This window comes from Rhinolophus ferrumequinum, chromosome 6, assembly GCF_004115265.2.
Source record: "Rhinolophus ferrumequinum isolate MPI-CBG mRhiFer1 chromosome 6, mRhiFer1_v1.p, whole genome shotgun sequence".
NCBI lineage: Eukaryota > Metazoa > Chordata > Mammalia > Chiroptera > Rhinolophidae > Rhinolophus > Rhinolophus ferrumequinum.
The window spans coordinates 45,606,566-45,624,657 of record NC_046289.1 but is presented as its reverse complement, the minus strand read 5'-3'; the positions used below and the strand labels follow the sequence as shown (position 1 = coordinate 45,624,657).

Genomic DNA, 18,092 nt, shown 5'->3' with positions numbered 1-18,092 from the left:
AAAACACTAATTCAAAAAGATATATACACCCCCAAATTCATTGCAGCATTATTTATGATAGTCAAGATACAGAAACAACCTAAGTGGCCATCAATAGATGAATAGATAAATATATATGTATATATTGTATATGTATATATAATATAATGGAATATTATTCATCTATAAAAAAGAATGAAATCTTGCCATTAGTGACAAGATGAATGGACCTCAAGGGCATTATGCTAAGTAAAATAAGTCAGACAGAGAAAGACAAATACGATATGTTCTCATATGTGGAATCTAAAAATAAAAACCAAGTTCACATATACAGAGAATAGATTCGTGGTTGCCAGAGATGGCGGTAAGGGTTGGGGGGTGGGGTATGGGAGAAATGGTGAAAGGGGTAGATAAAACACAATTTTTAAAAAGGAATCCCAAGAGAGCTTCTTATAAAAGCAAAACTGGTTTCTAGGAGCTGCCAAGTTGGACTCTCTGAATCAGATTATCCAGGAGCGGGGCCTGGCTCTCTTCAACAAACTCCTCAGGGGGTTCTCATGAATAGCAGCCAGGTCTAATCTCTCTACTTTTCCTGGGGAAACTGAGGCCTAAAGAGGTCTTCAGCCAGTCATCAACAGAACCAAAAATCTGAAATTAGATCTTTGGACCTACAGCTAGACGTTCTTTCCACACCAAGACCAGGAGCCCACTGGACCCAAAAGAATTGCCCATCTTTTTTTTTGTTGTTTTAATTTTCTTAAAATCAAAGTTACTAATGCACACAGTTTAAAGAGTTAAAAACAGGTAGTTGTACAAGGCTTGTACGAAAAAACACAGCTCCTCACCCATGCTCCCCCATCAGCCCCTCCCCATAGGCAACCATTTTCAACTTTTTAAGGTCATTCATTTGGTATTGAAGGAAACCAGAATGTGACTCCAAAATGTGCTTCTTTGACATAAAAACTATTTTGAGCTGAAGCCAGTTAAGAAGCAGCAAATGCAAGAAAAGCTCTTCCTGCCCTTCTTTGTCTAAAGAAGGATATAAATTCCCTTTGCCTGGAGATAGATTCTTATCCTCCTAGGTTTGCGCCAGAGGAATCTGCAAACAAACCTTACTCAATTAGTTCCCTCCCATATATCTACCTTCCAACAGTACGCCATCCTTAGAAGCCTAAAACTGATTTCCTTTATCCTGTTATTTCTCTACAAATGTGCTTTTGTTGAAGATGCTATATAAGCCGGATTCTAAGCTTCTGCTTTGAGTTACTTTTCATTGAGGTTTCTCCCCCATGATGCGTGCTGCATGCTTTACCAAACTGTTAGTTTTTCTCCTGTGAATCGGTCCTGCTGAAAACCTAAGATGGGTCAAGTTTTGCCTCCCCTATAGTATTTGCTCTCATCCTTGGTATTGTTTGCATTTTTACAAAGAGCATGCATCGTTTTGTTATTCTTATGTGGTCTACAGTTAGAAGGGATTGTCAGGTCTAGCATAGGTTTAGGATGCCCAGGCATCGCACAGTGCCCAGTGGTCACTGGGCACCGGCCACCAGCTCCTCCAGGGCTTGTTCTTGGTGATTGCCATGGACCAGCAGCACCTCCTTGATCCGGTCCTGCTGGAAGCCCATGTCGCTGAACTGTTCCCAGAGGCGCAGGAATTCCCCTGCCTGAGAAAGGGGAGGCAGAGAGGGCAGTTGGAACTCTGGGAGGCTTGGCCTCCAACCTGGGGAACCCCCTGCCTGGTGCCCTCTGTATCTACTCCCAGAAAGCTGTGCCCCCTCAGGCCAGGTGGCCCTGCTCCTGGGCAGCACCTGCATTTTCCCTGGACTTCTGGGGTGACATGGGTTCAGACCTCCCTTTCTGTAGCAAGGAAGGAGGCCCCAGCCTGGCCACTGGCTCGGTGCTGGTTTTACTCCCCTCCTCCAGCTCACTCCTGACTGTATGTGCTTGGCTGCTGGGGCAGGACGAAGGAGGCCAAATACTGGTATTCAGGGGATACACAGCCTGCGGTCTCTGCCCAGGCCCCAAACCCTGCCGAGGTATTACATAGCACAGCCTCCACTTTCCTTCCTTCTCTGGCCCCAGTGCTTGAAACTTCCCTGTTTCTCCTCCCTCCCACCTCCTCTGTATCTCTCCCACCCCCAGGTCTCTCCTTTAGCCTCTGTGAAGAGCTGCTCAGCGAGCCTGCACCAGCTGCTGATTGTGGACAGGTCAAATTCATTGGGCACTCAGAATGTACTACTGGGCGCAGAGCTGCCTGTTTTCTGGGTTGCAGGCAGGTGGCAAACTCCTTGAGCAGAGTTCAGGCATCTTTGTGCTGTCTGTGGCTCCCATCTGGGTGTCTAACAAAGCGGTGGCATTCAATAACACGTTTTGTATCGATTCATCTAAATAACACAAAAGCCTTGCCTCCAGTTTCCCTCCCCACACTTACCCTTCTCCTTCCCACGCTTCATTTCCCTTGGCTGTCTCCTTCTCCCCAGGGCTGAACAAGCAGGCTACCTCCTTATGGCCCCCAGGCTGGCTCTGGCGCCGTGTGCCCCTGCACGCCAGGCTACTGTGTGTGTAAGCCCTCCTCCCTGCTCCTGCAGCTCAGGCAGGCAGCCTGCTGACCTGGCTCTCTGAGAACTGGAACATCTCCATGGCCTCCTCCACCAGGCCCTCGTCATAGCCCTGCTGCAGCAGCTGGTCGCAGGCGCTGAGGTAGCTGAGAAACTGGCACGGAAAAGGGCAAAGAAGGAGGGGTGGTAAGAGGAAAGGCAGGGCAGCAGATGGGGTAGAGTAGGCAGCTGAGGACCCCATTAAGGCCTGAGTTCGGGCCAGGCTGACCAGCCAACTCCTGGCATACAACATGGCCCCAGAAAGCCCACGAGCCAATAGAAGAGGGATAGAGGTCTCCTGTAGGGGCCTGCAGACAGGTGGACGGCAAATCCTCAACAACTGTCCCAAACTGCACGCTGGAATCCAGGAAAAGGGCTGTCAGGGTGAGCTAAGGTGTTCCCAGAGCACAAGTGGGGAGTGAGACACAGGTGTCTCACCCACCACCCACCCTAGCCTGCTCATCCTCCCTAGAGAGCACCCACCTGTGTGAAGGTGACTCCTTACCCATCCACACCTGTGCACCCCCACCACCCCCAGACAAATACGACGTCGGACAATTAAGTTCACGAACTTGTTGCAACCATATTGCTAATCCTTTTTGATATCAAAGGGATTATTCATGATGAATTTGTACCAACTGGACAGTTAACCAAGTTTACTATTTGGAAGTGCTGAAAAGGCTGCGTGAAAAAGGTAGACGAAAACGACCTGAATTAGACGAAAACGACCTGAACTTCTTGCCAACAATTCATGGCTCTTGCATCACGACAATGCACCAGCTCACACAGCACTGTCTGTGAGGGAGTTTTTAGCCAGTAAACAAACTGTACTGGAACACCCTCCCTACTCACCTGATCTGGCCCCCAATGACTTCTTTCTTTACCCGAAGAGAATGGAAATATTGAAAGGAAGACATTTTGATGACATTCAGGACATCAAGGGTAATACGACGACAGCTCTGATGACCATTCCAGAAAAATTTCCCAAATTGCTTTGAAGAGTGGACTAGGCACTGGCATCAGTGCATAGCTTCCCAAGGGGAGTACTTCGAAGGTGACCACAGTGATACTCAGCAAAGTACGTAGCACTTTTTCTAGGATGAGTTCGTGAACTTAATTGTCTGGCCTCGTACATCTCTGCCACCCAGGGCTGCATGAGCCCCCACTATGCTACAGTCCTGCACCGGTGCTGGAAAGGGGAAGAGACAGACAAGGATCCCGCGGGGCTGAAAACCTGTGCAGGTCACTACCTGCTTAGTCCTCAGGGGCTGCTTTTGCCCTCAGGATCAAGTGCTGCCTCCCAACCAGGACTGAAAGGCCTGCTCCTGCCCCTGTCAGTCACCTCAGCTCCTCCCGCAAGCCCCTGGGTCTCTGCATATCCGGCTCCCTTGCCAAGGCCGGCCTCACTCCTCTTCCCTGGGACCCTCTCTGCCCCGTTTCCAAGGTGCCATGCCTGGTGCTTCCCCTACCACAGCACATACAATTTTGTCTTTCTCATCTCGCTCATCCACTAACTTTTTGCTCCATGAGTGAAGGGTTGTGTCAGTCTTATTCACCACTGTGTCCTCAGCACCCAGCATGGCAGGCAGAGGGGCTCAATAAATACACGCTGTGTTTATAAAGTGAATTAAAACCACCTTTAAGGAGCTCACAGCTCAGTGGGGGAGATAAACCAGATATGGGAAATCGTGAGTGCCAGGCAAATCAAAGCAGGATTTATAGGGAGTTGGTGCCAAATAAAGGCTTCAGACCACAAGAATTATGGGTATACATGGAGAAGAGACAGGTTGGGTTTCTGCAGACCGTCAGAGCTGGGCAGAAAGCACGGATAATATACACTAATGGTTTTCAAACTGATTTAGCTTCTAAGCTGTCCAAGCACCTGCCCCAGGATACACAGACCTTTTCTGAGCACATTTGGAAAACCACCCAGCCAAGCCCTCCTTGCACAGTTGAGGAAACTGAGGTCCAGGCAGGGTGGGCAGCCCCAGTTAGGATGACCCTGAAGGGCCATTAATTCTCCAGAGCTGTGGGGTTGGCTGACGCTGTGGTTGGGTCTACAAAGCTCAACTTCTCCATCTACTCACTCCTGCTTCCGTCCACTTCCTTCTCCAGGAGCTGATCCCAAGGGTCTCCTTCACAACTCTCCTGCATGCCAAGCTCCATCAGAGTCTGCTTCCTGGGGAACCCAATCTACAACAGTGGTTTTTATATACCTTGTTTTCCACCATGGCACCTAACTGCATCTAAACACCCAGGAAGTGCCTCATAAAACTGTTGACTAGATGGGTGGACGGATGCGTGAATAGAAAGAGAGAGAAGTGGATATGGGTATGGGTAAGCCATTTGTTGAGGGAAGTGATTAGAGCTGCTCCATCCAATGTGTTAGCAAGTAGCCCTATGGGGCTATTTTAATTTTAATTTAAATTACAATTAAAATTCTCAGTCACACTAGCCACATTTCAAGTAACCATACATGGCTAGTGGATACTGTGTTGGACCACACAGGTATAAAATGTCTCTCTCACTGCAAAAAGTTCTATTGGGCAGTTCTGGAGAGATTCTTGGCTGCCCAAAGCTCCAGCACCCTGTATTTGGGGCAAAGACCAGGATAGGAATAGAATATCGAGACTCCCCAAATGGACATGAGGATTCCTGATAAACTGCTATGGAGAAGGTAGCATTAGGGTCTATAAACTTGTTCACAACTCCCAATAATTAATGTCAGGGTGACATTCTGCCTCTAAAGAGAAGGAAGCAAATTTATTTAAATTAAAGATAAAATCATGTGGCCACTCTCCTGGCTCCAGCTCCACAGCCCCCAGCTCTGGGCCCCCCACTCGCCTGGCTCCAGCTCCACAGCCTCCAGCTCTGGGCCCCCCACTCTCCTGGCTCTAGCTCCACAGCCCCCAGCTCTGGACCCCACTCACCTGGCTCAGGCTCTGCCGCCCTGTCTTCTGCAGAGCCATGATGGCCCTATGCACGGGATACCCCAGGGCGACCACTGGCCCGATGAGGTCTTGCTCCTCTTGGCTCAGGGCAGATAGCAGGTCAGCAGAATCAGGGTACAATCTGTGGGTGATGAGAGGCTGGGGTGTCCCCCCAAGAGGTGGCAGGCAGGTATATGGGATGAGGGGCTGAAAAACAGACAAGCTGATGTGTCATTTATCACTGGAGACAATACCTGGCTGGGCAGGACATTTTTAAAGGTACCTTTGCATGCCATCTTCTATACAGAGTATAGGGGCTAATACTATGGAGAGTTTGGAGTCCTGAAGACCGGGTTCAAACCTCAGCTCTCTACTGTTTACTCAATTTACTCATGTGTAAAATAGAGGACACTATACTAGATACCTCAAGGTTTGTTCCAAGGCTTAAATGAGAATATGAGAAAAGTGATTAGCAAAGAGCCTGGCAACAGAAACTGCCAGTACATGATAATATTTCATTTATTGCTTAGAATAACTCTGCAATAGAAATATGATAGGTCCATCCTGTTATCATCCCATTTTACAGATATTGAAATCAAGGTTCAGAGAAGCGAATGACCTGGTAAATAACACACATTTGGGACCTGAACCCTACTAAGTATCAAATGCAGGGTTCTTTACCCCAAATCTAGGGCGATCTTCCCAGCCAGACCCCCCACCTTCTTGAATTTAGATGGGCTGAGGCTTGGCAGGGCATGGAGCAGGGTAGAAACTGGGCACAGCTATGGTGCTGGGGCAACGCCCACAGACCCTGGGCTAAGGTGAGTGGCTTCAAGGCATTTCAATCAGTCTGGCCAGCATCACCCCTAACTCTTCCCCCATGAAGAAGCACCTGTCTGCCAGCCCTGAACACACCACCTCGTCCCCTCCTCCCTAAGGAAAGCCTAGCTGCTGCCCTGGTTCCTGGGGCTGTATGTGTGTGTGTGTGTGTGTGTGTGTGTGTGTGTGTGACACATATGAATTCCCCACCCAACCCCATCTGCACTCAGGGGTTTCTCTACCATGACCTCACCCTTGAGTCTGCCCTTTATCCACAGAGTAGAAAACATCCTTAGGATCTGAGTCTACTCTTGTGACCTTGAAAAAGATTCTTAGCTGCTTTCTGCCTCAATTTCCTCCTCTACAGAACATCTGCCCCATCCCCCCCAACCCGCACTCCCCCACACGCCCCAGGTTGTTGTTAGGGTTAAATTTAAAGTAGACCAGACAAGAGCTATCCTGGCATCAATATCCGGTCCTTGATATGGGCATGGCCGGTCAAGTTCACAGAGCCTCTTCTCTGTTTGCTCCTGTGCGAGGGGTTACTGGCCTACGTTACAGGTAGAGAAGGGATGGTTCAGACCACTTCAGTGATGTGCCTAAGGTCACACAGCAGTAATGGGAAAGCTGGACCTCAGGTCTCTTTTGGATTTAATTTCATGTTGGCCTTATTCTTTTGCATCTCCTGGTCTGCCTGTGGGACTGCTGGGGGCAGAGAGCTGTGCCCAATTGTCACCTCGCGCTATCAGTCCTGACCTACCCCATCTGCTCTGGATCCAGGTTTTGTGGAGTTCGAGACTTATACAATTTGGATCTCTTAAAGAAGAAAGACACACAAGTGTGAATATAAACTTCCAAGGTACAAGGCCTTGGAAGGAACAGAGTGAGGGGCCTGAGGCTTAAGCTTCACTGGTTTCATGGTCAGTTCACTTCTGCTCCCGGTTCTTCTGGGAGCACGTACTCACTCCATCCTCAAGTCTCCCCAGACTGCAGCAACCCTCACCTGTCTCTCAACACCTGACCCCTCCCACCACAGGAGGCAGCACCGCCTTGCCCCACACCCCCTTGGCCAGCTCTCCTTGTCCTGTGGTTTTGATCTTGTCTCTTCCAACCCAGTGTCCCGCAGGAATTAACGGACCGTGACTAGTGCTTGATTGAGCCTCCAGCTCACCCATTCTACCGCAAGCCTGGCCCACTGGGAAGCCCTAGGTTTGAGTCACATTCATTAATTCAACAGACATTCATTGAGCACCCCCTATGGGCCAAGTCTGCTGCTGGGGGCCCTGGAAATGAATGCGATCCAGTCGCTGCCCTAAAAGAACTCATGTTCCACTGGAAGAGACACACAGCTACTGAATAATTACAGTTGTGCGACTTGTGCCCTAAAAGGGAAAGCAGGCACAATGGGAAACAGGGAATGGGGGCCCTCGGAGCAGGGAAGATTCTGGCAAAGGGCCGCAGTTAGACTAGCGTGATCCAGGACCAGGTGAGAGCAGGAAAAGGTAGGGAGGAGGAATGCGAAGAGGAGGGGACTGAGGAGGCTGGGGACCCCGACTATGGGGCCTCACTGCTGAGCGTCAGCCTTGGCTGAGAGGGCAGGTTCCTTACCGCGAGCGTGGGCTTGTGGCTCCGCGGGGGCATGGCGCCAGCTGTGGAGGGCCGCGGGGGTGGCGTGGGTGCACTGGCGAGTGGGGGCGTGGGGTTCACGGGCAGCGCCGAGCTGGGGCAGAGGCTCAGCGCGCGGTGACGGACGCGGTGCAGGAGGGCGCGGGGGCGGGCGGCCGCCCTGCCCTCCGAGAGCCGCCGCCGCGCCCCCGCCAGCTCTGATCTCACTCCGCGCAGCACGGCCAGCGAGCACCCGTGATGGCCCCGGCTGGGGCTCCCTGGAGTGCTGGGCTGGGGGCTGCGAGGACCCGGCTTTTCCTCGCTAGCAGAGGAGGCTTCTTCCTTTTCCTGCTCCTCTTCCTCGGGCCGCTCTTGGGGTCGGGCCTCAGGGCCTTTGGCTAAGGCAGGCTCAGGCAGTAGCCCGCGTTCGGGGCTGACCAGCAAGAGCCAGGCGGGAGGGGCCGACGCGGTCCCGGGGACATCACATTGGAACTTGCAGGGTTCCCGGAGGACAGCCTCCACCCAGAAGAGTGTCCTCCTCTCCAGGCTGAAGTCGTGCTGCCGAGAGAAGGCAATGTGAGACGTTTGGCCAAACAAACCAGGGTCCGGGGCACACCCCTACCCCTGGTCTCCCCGACCCTGCTCAGCCAAAGACTTGCCAGACTTGCACAGCTTCCGATTCTGAGCCCGAGGCAGCCATCACAGCCCACACTCACCCTCGGTTTTAGCTAGCACTGTGGTGGATGGCTATCAATAAACATTTAATGGCAAATTCTGCAGGAGGGATTAAGTGAGGAATAGGTTAAGAGAATGAAATGTAGTAAGACCTTGTATCTAAGTCCCTTTGCCATTCAGTATGTAATTGAACGATAGTGGCTTAAAAACTTTCTCCAATAAAATTTGTTCTTAGCAGAGAAGCTTTCACTTGAGCCCAGCACCATTTGCCAAAGAACAGTCAGTCTTGGAGGCCTGCCCAGGCACGTAAACCTCCCTAACGAGTAATACCTGCGCCCATCCCTTTTGCTGCCCTCTGAAGTTACTTTGGGACACAGGAAATGGAAAATGCGCTAATCTTTGTTGAACGCTACTTAGTAGGTTCTAGTGTTATTCCCATTTCCAGATTATGAAAATTAGGTTAGGAAAATATAATTTTTGCTAGGGGTCAGATTGGTGGTGAGTGGCTGAGCTGAGAGTCCTCTGTCCATCTGACTGTGATGCTCTCTCCACTGCTTATCCAGCCACCTGAAAAAGCCATCTGGGGCCCACATCAGTAATCTAACTTGAGAGTTTATAAATGAGGCAAAAATAAAATATTCCTGTTGCCTACCTTTAAAATTAAGAACCAGAAATATAAAATGCCATTAAAAATATTTAAAGGCAATTTCAATGCTCTATGATGGCCAACTAAGGAAGAAAGAGGCTGGGGGAAGTGGTGTGTGTGAGGGAAAGAGGAGACAGACAGACAGACACAGATGCCCTAGGTCATAGGCACTGCCCCCTCCCACCTCTGACATTGGTGAGAGGAACCTAATTTAGCTGCCTGCCCCAGTGTGGCTTCCTGACTGAGGTCAAGGACTGCATTTTAGTCCTCTCTGTATCCTCAGGGTCCAGGGCAGACCTGGCACAGAGGGGACATTAGTAAATGTGTGCAGAATAAATGATTAGAGAAAGAGATTGGAGTGAAATAGGCGAGTTGTAAAAAACAGAGGCGGGAAAAAGACAAACTTCAGAACTGATGAGACAGACTTGTAGAGAAAGAGACTAAGAGATAAAGAGACAGCCAGCAGGACTTATGGGATAAAATGATACAAAGACCCAATAAAAATACCAACACTTGTGATTTATGGAACTCATCATGAATTCTACAGTTCATATGAAAAGCAAGTAAAGATAGCCAGAAACACTCCAAAGACAAAAAGATAAATAAGGGGAGGCTGACCCTACCAGCTGTTTTATTATATTTTACTGTATTACAAAATATCAATAATTAAAACTATGGTACTGGCACAGATGAGGGTATGGGATAGAAAGTCCAGAAATAGACCTTAATATCTATGGGGCTTTAGTAAATAATAAAGATGGCATCTCAAGCAATGGGAAAAAGAGGAATTAGTCAATAAATGTTAGCTAGCTGGCAAAAAATTTTTGGATGCATTCTCATATTATATACACAAGGATAAATTCCAAAAGGATGAAAGATTCAAATGTGTGATATAAAACTACAAAAGCATTAGAAGAAAATAGGACAGAAATCCTTTATAACCTCAAGTGGGGAAAGGCTTTCTTACTCTGAATCAAAATCCAGAAGCCATAAAAGTGCACACAAGCACATGTGTAAAATCTGCATGACGAATACACCCTATAAGCAAGGTCAGACAGATGACAAACTAGGGGGAAACAGCACTCACATCACAGACAAAGGGCTAAATTTACTAATACAGGGAGTGCTAGAAATAGGTAAGAAAAAGACCAACAGCCCAGCAGGAGAATGGACAAAAGATAATATGGACAGTCCATGGAAAAGGAAATACAGATGGCTCTTAAACACAGGAAAAGCTGCTTAACCTCACTCATGATAAGAGAAGGCAAAATAAAACTACACCAAGATACCATTCGCCTACCCCTTGGCAAAGACCCAAAGCCTGAAGATACTCAGTTGGAAGTGCGGATGATAAAGGCCTCTATCTAGTAGGGTGCTGGTTGGGATGTAAATCAGTATAACTCCTATGGAGGGCAATTTGGCAATATATTCAAACAAATTCAAAAGAACATTTGCATATACTCATTTCTTGTGGCATTGTCTGTAATGGCAAAAGACTGGGAAGAACCTAAGTGTCCATCAAGAGGGGACTCTGTTTTTAAAGTATGGTGCATCCATAAAATGCAATACTCTGCAATGACAAACAAAACTGAAGAAGCTTTCTATGTACAGATATGGAAGATCTTAAAATATGATAAGTGGAAAAATCAAGAACAGTGTATATGAAATGCCACCTTTGGTGTTAAAAAAGAGGAAGAAATAGCTATATTTGCTTATATATGCACACATAATAATCTCTAGAAGAATACATTAAAAATGAGTAACAGAGGCCATCAGCGACAGGGTGCAGGTGGGGAACAGGGCAGATGGGAAGGTTAGTGGCAGGGTCAGCAAACTGCCTGGGGCCAAACTGACCCCCACCTTGCTTTTGTAAGTAAAGTGTTGTGGGAACACAGCCATGCCCACTTTCTCCTTTCCCTAACGTCTATGGCTCTTTCCCTCAATAGCAGAGTTGAGTAATTGCCAGAGTTTTTACTACCTGGTGCTTTACAAAAAAAATGTCGACCCCTGCTCTATACCATTTTATATTTTTTTCAGTTTTAAATTGTGTGAATATATTTTCTCTCTTTAAAAAAATTAAATGAGGGGCAGCCGGATAGTTCAGTTGGTTAGAGCGCGAGCTGTTAACAACAGGGTTGAAGGTTCAATTCCCGCATGGGATGGTGGGCTGTGCCCCCTGCAACTAAAGATTGAAAATGGTGACTGGACTTGGAACTGAGCTGCGCCCTCCACAACTAGACTAAAGGACAACGATTTGGAGCTGATGGGCCCTGGAGAAACACACTCTTCCCTAATATACCCCAATTAAAAAAAAAGTGATTAATTAAAAAAAATTAAATGAAGGAAAATTAACTCTAATTAAAGGGAAACTATGAAACAACAAAACATAGACTTGCCGAGGCTTTTAAGTATGGAAGGAAGAGCCCCTTGGAAAAGAGCAGGGTAGAGGGGGTTCTGACAGACTTGTGTTGGAATCCTGGCTGTGTCACTCATAAGCCATGTGACCCTGGGGATCACTCGGGTGGGAGCTTTGATTTCCTACGCCATGGGATAGGAATACTCAACTGCTAAAAGGATCATAAAAATGAGAGAGAAGAGTAAATATATAAAGAGGACCTAGCACGGGCCTGGCGCATAGCAGGTGCTCAATAAATGGTAGCTGTTATTATTTTTCTCTTTAGGCCACGTTAGCTTCATCTGGTAATCTAATCACCACGTATAACATTGTTGTAAATGGAATACAACTCAGTGAACTTGAAGGACTGATCAGGAGAGGCTGTAAATCATACTTGGAGTCTCGTGCTTCTCTATTTGTTAGTTTGGCCCAGCAGTTAAAGAAATGGAGGCTCAGGAAGGGAAACAGGCTTAAGAGAGTGCAGGTGCCCATCTTGAGAGCAGGGGGCAGAGCCAAGGTCGGCACATTGCTGGGACATTAGACATGGACTTGGCAGAAGGGTGCCCATTTCTGCTACAAGGAGACTTCACCTTCAGAATAGCCTCTTTCCAGCTTGGCTTGAGCTCAGCAGGGAGGGGAAAAGTGTGATAATCCACCCCCACTGGAGCTAAGTAAAGCAAGTTCCTCTTTTGAACAACAGGGGCCTACTGCCAGAGTCAGCCCACAGCACAGGCTGCCTGGGGAGAGCGAGAGCTCCTGCCCCACAGAGCATGGGGGCCTGGACACTGCGCTCTGGGCTTTACAAAGCTTATTTCAGTTCTGGAAACTTCAGTCCTGAGGAGCCTCAGTGTAACTCCAGGGTCTGCAGATGAAGCAAACCTGCTCTGAGCATCCTGCTTCCGTGCCCGCAGGCCTCTCCGGCCCCTCTACCTGACCCTGCCCAGGCCTCTGCACCCTGGATGGCGCTCTCAGCTCCGCCGTTCCAGCAACCCTCTTTTGCCTTCCGTCAATACCTGTCCTGTGTCTCTCCTGTTCCAATCCTGCCCTTCGCTAATACAAAATGATCTGGAGTCAGGACCTGGCTTTTAGTTTTGCCACTAACTTTGGACAAATCATGTCCTTTCTGTGGGCCTCAGGTTCCTCATGCTCAAAATGAGTGAGAGCGGAACTAGATCCTCAAACTTTTCTACAAAGCACCCCGCAGACAGTGGCGATGAGCACACAAGAGTCTGAGGACTCAATCCCAAGAGGCCCAACACCAGCTCCACTGTTTTTGCAATCTTGTTTCATTTTTGAAAAATTCATGGGAATTTTATATTCTACCCCATGATACATCGGTTATAATATAAACGCAACAGGTTCCCCCTAAATCTTCAAGTCAACTTGTCTCTCCAGGGAGTTAACTAGTCATGTTTATCCCGAGGCCGTAAGTGATATGACCGCATATCACATCTCAGTGTGTGAGCCATGAGGCACGGGGTGCTTGAAAGTTGCCTCCAGGGAAGACGTGCTTTGGGCCTGGGGAATAGTAACACCTTCTAATGTGACCCAGGTAACTGTCTACATTTTAACAGAGAATTCTGGAGCTATTGCCTAAAGGAGTGATTCTAATGGTGGAATTTTAGACACGGCAGCAGGCTGATAGGGGAGAGAGCAACTGGAAACTCCTTGCAATGACTCTCAGTCACTTCATACAGGCAGCCTTCCAGTTATCCTAAGGCTAAAATAAGACCCACTAAGTAATCTCCATTACCAGGCAACCAGCCTTCTTCATGAAACACCTTTTCCTCTTGGGTTATGTCCAAATTCCCCAGACTATACCAGAGCAGGCCTAGCTGCCCTTTTAAATCAAGGAACAAGGTCCCAGAAGGCTCAGCCGCAGACTCACAGACCCAGGGATCGGGAGACAGACAGTCAGATACACTTACCATAGAACCCAGCAGAAGCTCCCTGCAGGCTGGGACACTGAGCTCTGGCCCAGGGATGGGCTCTGTGCCTGTCACAAAGGCCTTGGGCACCTTGAATGGGACACCATCAAGGGCACTCATTCTGTCAGAGGAGTGTGGAGGTGTGTCACCAGGCTGGGGCAGGCTGACTGGTGGCAGGGAGAGAGCGTCGACCTGAGGACCGGGCCTCAAATGGCCTCAGCACTCTCCTGGGTAGTGACTTAGCTGAGTCCCACACAGCCAGGAAGGAAAAGGTGAATTGGCCAGTGCTAGACGAGGGAGGAAATGAATAAAAACAAGGGCATTCAAACTGACAGAAATTGACTATTGCATGTTTAAATCTTGCTCTAGACCATCATTTCCCAAAACACGATCTACAACTCTAGTTCTAAAGCATTGCATCAAAAGAGTTTTCATGCAGACGGTTAAGGAAGAAATACCAAATCACACAGACTCTTCCAGGAAAGGAAGACTACTCTCTAACTCATTTTGATTTCAGCATCACCTTGATACCAAAACTGACAAGAAAATTAGAGGCCCATCTCCATCTCTCATGAACATAAATGAAAAAAAATCTTAACAAAAATAATTATGGATAGAAAAATACAACACTGCCAGGTTGAGTTTTTTTCAGGAATGAGAGATTGGCTTTCCAAAACCAATCAATGGGGATAAAGATAAATATCAAAAGAAAATGAAAATTATATAATTATCTATTTCCATAGATGCATAAAGAGTGCTTGATAAAATCAATACCTATTCATGATTTTAAGAAACAACAACAAAACTTTTTCAGCAACTTAGGAATAGAAAAGAATTTCCTTAACCTACTAAAGAATATCTCTAAAACAGCTAAAGCAAACATCCTACTTAATGGTGAAATACTGAAAGATATCCACAAAATTGGACATGAGATAAGGATGTCCCCATCATCTCTTCTGTTCAACATTGTACTGGTGGTACTAGCCAGTGCAAAAAGAGAGGGGGGAAAAAAGAAAAGTTTGATGATTGAAAAGAAAATAAAACCACCATTATTTCCATATGACATAATTATATGTCAAAAATCCAAAATAATCTATGAATAAAACTCTGAGAATTAGTTAATTTAGCAAGATCCCTTGATACAAGGTTAATATAAAAAAATCAATTATATCTCTATATGCAAGCAACAAACCATGTCCATAGATTGTAAAACTCACTAAAGATATCAATTTTCCCTGAATTGATTTATAGATTCCAGGTATCAAAATTCCATCACGTTTTTTGGTGTAAATTGGCAAACTAATTCTAAAATTTATGTGAAATGCAAAGAGCCAAGAAAAGCCACGACAATCTTGAAGAAGGAACAACATAGTTGTAAGATATCAAGACTTAGGCGTACTTTAAAGTTACAGGAATTAAGACAGTGTGGTACTGACATGAGAACTTACAAAGAGACCAGTAGAACAGAAAAGGAAGTCCAGAAACAGACCCACACATATATAGATCCTTGATTTATGACCCTGCAGAGCAGTAGGAAAATGAAGGCCTTTTTAGTAAATGGTTCTGGATCAATTGGATATCCACCCAGAAAAAAAAAATCCTGACCTGTACCTCACATCATACAGAAAAATCAATTCTAGGTAGACTGTAGATCTAAATGTAAAAGGTAAAAAGTAAGTGTAAAAGGCAAAAAGGTAAAGCCTGAAGATAAAATTGGAGAACACATTCATAGTGTTAGAATGGGTAAACATTTCTTAAACAGGTTACAAAAAGACTACGGTAATGGTAAAAGAAAATATGATCAATTGGGTTACATTAAAGTTAAGAACTTCCATTCATCAAAAGATGTCATTAAGAGAATAAAACATATATATATATATATCTCACAGAGTGGGAGAAGATATTTGCAGCATAAAGGACTCATAATCCAATACATACAGAGAACTTCTACAAATCAGTAAGAAAAAGACCCAACACAAAAATAGGCAAGAGATTTTATTAGACACGTCACAAAAGAGGATATCCAAATAGCCAGTAAATATGTTAAGTTGCTTAACCTTAGCCAATAGGAAAATGCAAAATAAAACAATGAGATATCACCACACACACACACACACACACACACACACACGGAGTTAAAATTAAAACGCCTGACAATATCAAGGGTTGATGAGTATGTGGACCATCAGGAACTCTCAGGCACTGGTGGTGAGAAAGTCAATTAATATTAGTCAATAGTACCTACCACAGCTGAGATCTAAGAATTAAAACCTCATTCACACTTAGCTTCTGGACCTTTTGGCTATGATCAAGTGTAATATCTATTAGTCTAATAATATTCACAACATCCAGGGATTTGATTTTTTAAATGTATTTTAAACCACATTAAAGATTCTGTCGCCTTAAAAAATCAAAACACTTATTCACACAGAATTCAAGCTTATGATGGCCTATCATATATATTTAAATCTAGACTCTTGACTGCAGTCTGGCATTTTGCAAACAATCAGGGCTTCCCAGGGAATACCTCTAGCTTAATACAAGCTGTCATCCCTACCAGGATGGAGCAAAGCCCTGCTGCGAGGGGTCACTGGGCCCATCCCCATGCCCACATGAGAGCATCATGAGGAAGAGTAGGTAGTCCGAGTGTAGAAAGGTCAAGTGAGGACAGATGGGGAAATCCCCTCATTCCCTCATCTCCGCTATCTGCTCGTTCTTGTCAGTGTCTTACTTTCTATGAGACTGAAAAGACAGTTCCCGGAACACTGAGAGTGGCTCTCTCTGCTACAGGATCACACAGGTCCCAGTGTGAGCAGTATGTTATCTGCCCCATTAGTCTGTTCTTACAGGGAACTTTGAGGTATAGGTATAGGGGCTTGTAGGGAACACAGGAAAGTTAACAAGCTTGGGCATTCTGGGATTTATCACTCACGTTTTCAGCTCTCAGTAGAATTTTGATCTAAGGGGAAGGACCACGGTTTTATTGAGACCCGAGTATGAACTGCCTGTCCACTGAGCAGGCACAGGGCCACCTCCTCCTCCCTCACCTCTGACCCAGCATCTGCAGCCTAATAGTCTCTACTCAGTTCTGCACTTGCTTCTGGAGTAATTTAAGTTGGAGGCTTCTGGAAATACATTTCTTGAGAAGAGCCAGGGCTACAGTGTAAGACATGGTCTAGTTAGGACATATTCTAAAATGACGGTCACCTCTGAACACAAAATGAGAAGTACAGACCATTAAGTGATGCTATTCTTCAGAGGAAGGGAAGTATTCTGGTCCTTATGGGGGTTGGGAAGCTTCAGGAAAGATGAGACTTGACCGGGGCTGGAAGGTGGGTACAGGCTGTGAGCAGGGAAAAGGTAGGGCGGAGCATGACTCCAGGGAGGGAACAGCATGAGCCTGGGAGCAGAGGCAGGGCAAAGCGAGGTGGAGACAAGCTGCTTCACTCGCAGTGTGTGCCGGGGAGCAGTGTGCGGTAAGATTGAGTGGGTAGATTAGGGTAGAGCTGGGAGGTCCTGAACTTGACGCTGAGTGCTGACTCAAAGGGGCCTGGAGGGCTGGGGTGAGGGTGGGGGAGGGGGGTATTTGGAACACCGTCTGTGGTGCCTCAGTAAACAGCAGAATCCAGGACCTCTCCAACTGCAGTCCCCGGGGTGGGCTGAGTGGGGATTACTATCAGTCTACATGGAACCCAGGCTGACGTTACTATTATTTTTTGAAAGGTCTCCATTATACTTTCATCCTTGCCCGTAGCTTCAATAATCTGTGTGCCAGTGACTCACACATTAAATTCTCCAGTTCTCTTCTGAGATCAAACTCCTATACACAACTGTGTCTCCTCCAAGATGTCTCCAGGGTGCCTCAAACTCAGCATATTCAAAGTGAACTCCTGGTTTTCCCCTCCCCTGAACTGTTCCTCCTCCCCCAGGACTCTGTACCTCAAGGAATGTCTAAGGTGCTCAAGCGTGGGACTCACCACCACCCATCTCAAATCCCTGCCAAGTTTTCTCTCTTAAGTCTCTGGAGTCCAGCCATTTCATACAGCCTCCACTGCTGTCATGGAAATCCAAGCCCTCTTATCCCTCACTTGGGCAACTGGTGTCCGTGGATCCTCTCATGTCCTCTTATTGTTATTCTGTTCCACACACTGGGACAAAAGGGATCATTTCAAAGCAGCAAAGTAAGCCATTCCCCTGCTTAAAAGCCTCCAATGGTTCCCAGCTTCTCTCCGAATGAAAAGCAGACTCCTGACAAGGGCTTCCGAAGCCGTGCGTTGTCTGGCCCCTGCCCGGCACTCTCGCCTGACTCTCGCCATGCTCACTCCCACCGCTTGGCCCAACACAGGGCCTTTGCACAGGCTATTACAGAACTTGCTGCATTCTTCTTCCTGGTCTCTTCCCCACTATATAATAGCTATTCATTCTTCAGAGATGCTGAAACGTCACTTCCTCCAAAAATCTTTTGATTTCAACACTTGGTTGGATAGGTCCACCTAGTACATACCGTACAGTGGCTTT

The 18,092-nt window shown here is 46.9% G+C and overlaps 1 protein-coding gene across 1 annotated transcript; it reads right to left on the bottom strand.

Moving 5' to 3' along the window:
- Window positions 1-249: 249 nt before the first annotated feature.
- On the bottom strand, window positions 250-13,694 carry UBAP1L (ubiquitin associated protein 1 like). Its single transcript, XM_033107616.1, has 5 exons — window positions 13,575-13,694; window positions 7,934-8,488; window positions 5,507-5,713; window positions 2,590-2,691; window positions 250-1,643 (listed from the first exon to the last, which is right to left on the bottom strand). The coding sequence occupies exons 1-5, from the start codon at window positions 13,692-13,694 to the stop codon at window positions 1,509-1,511; spliced, it is 1,119 nt and encodes a 372-aa protein (XP_032963507.1). The 3' UTR covers window positions 250-1,508.
- Window positions 13,695-18,092: the final 4,398 nt, after the last annotated feature.

Excerpts from the sequence above, each read along its gene's own strand:
- UBAP1L (XM_033107616.1), bottom strand. The coding sequence starts at position 13,694 with ATGAGTGCCCTTGATGGTGTCCCATTCAAGGTGCCCAAGGCCTTTGTG. Across the intron at positions 8,489-13,574 it reads AGCTTCTGCTGGGTTCTATG|CACGACTTCAGCCTGGAGAG; the intron begins GTAAGTGTATCT and ends TTCTCTCGGCAG. Across the intron at positions 1,644-2,589 it reads TCCAGTTCTCAGAGAGCCAG|GCAGGGGAATTCCTGCGCCT; the intron begins GTCAGCAGGCTG and ends CCCCTTTCTCAG.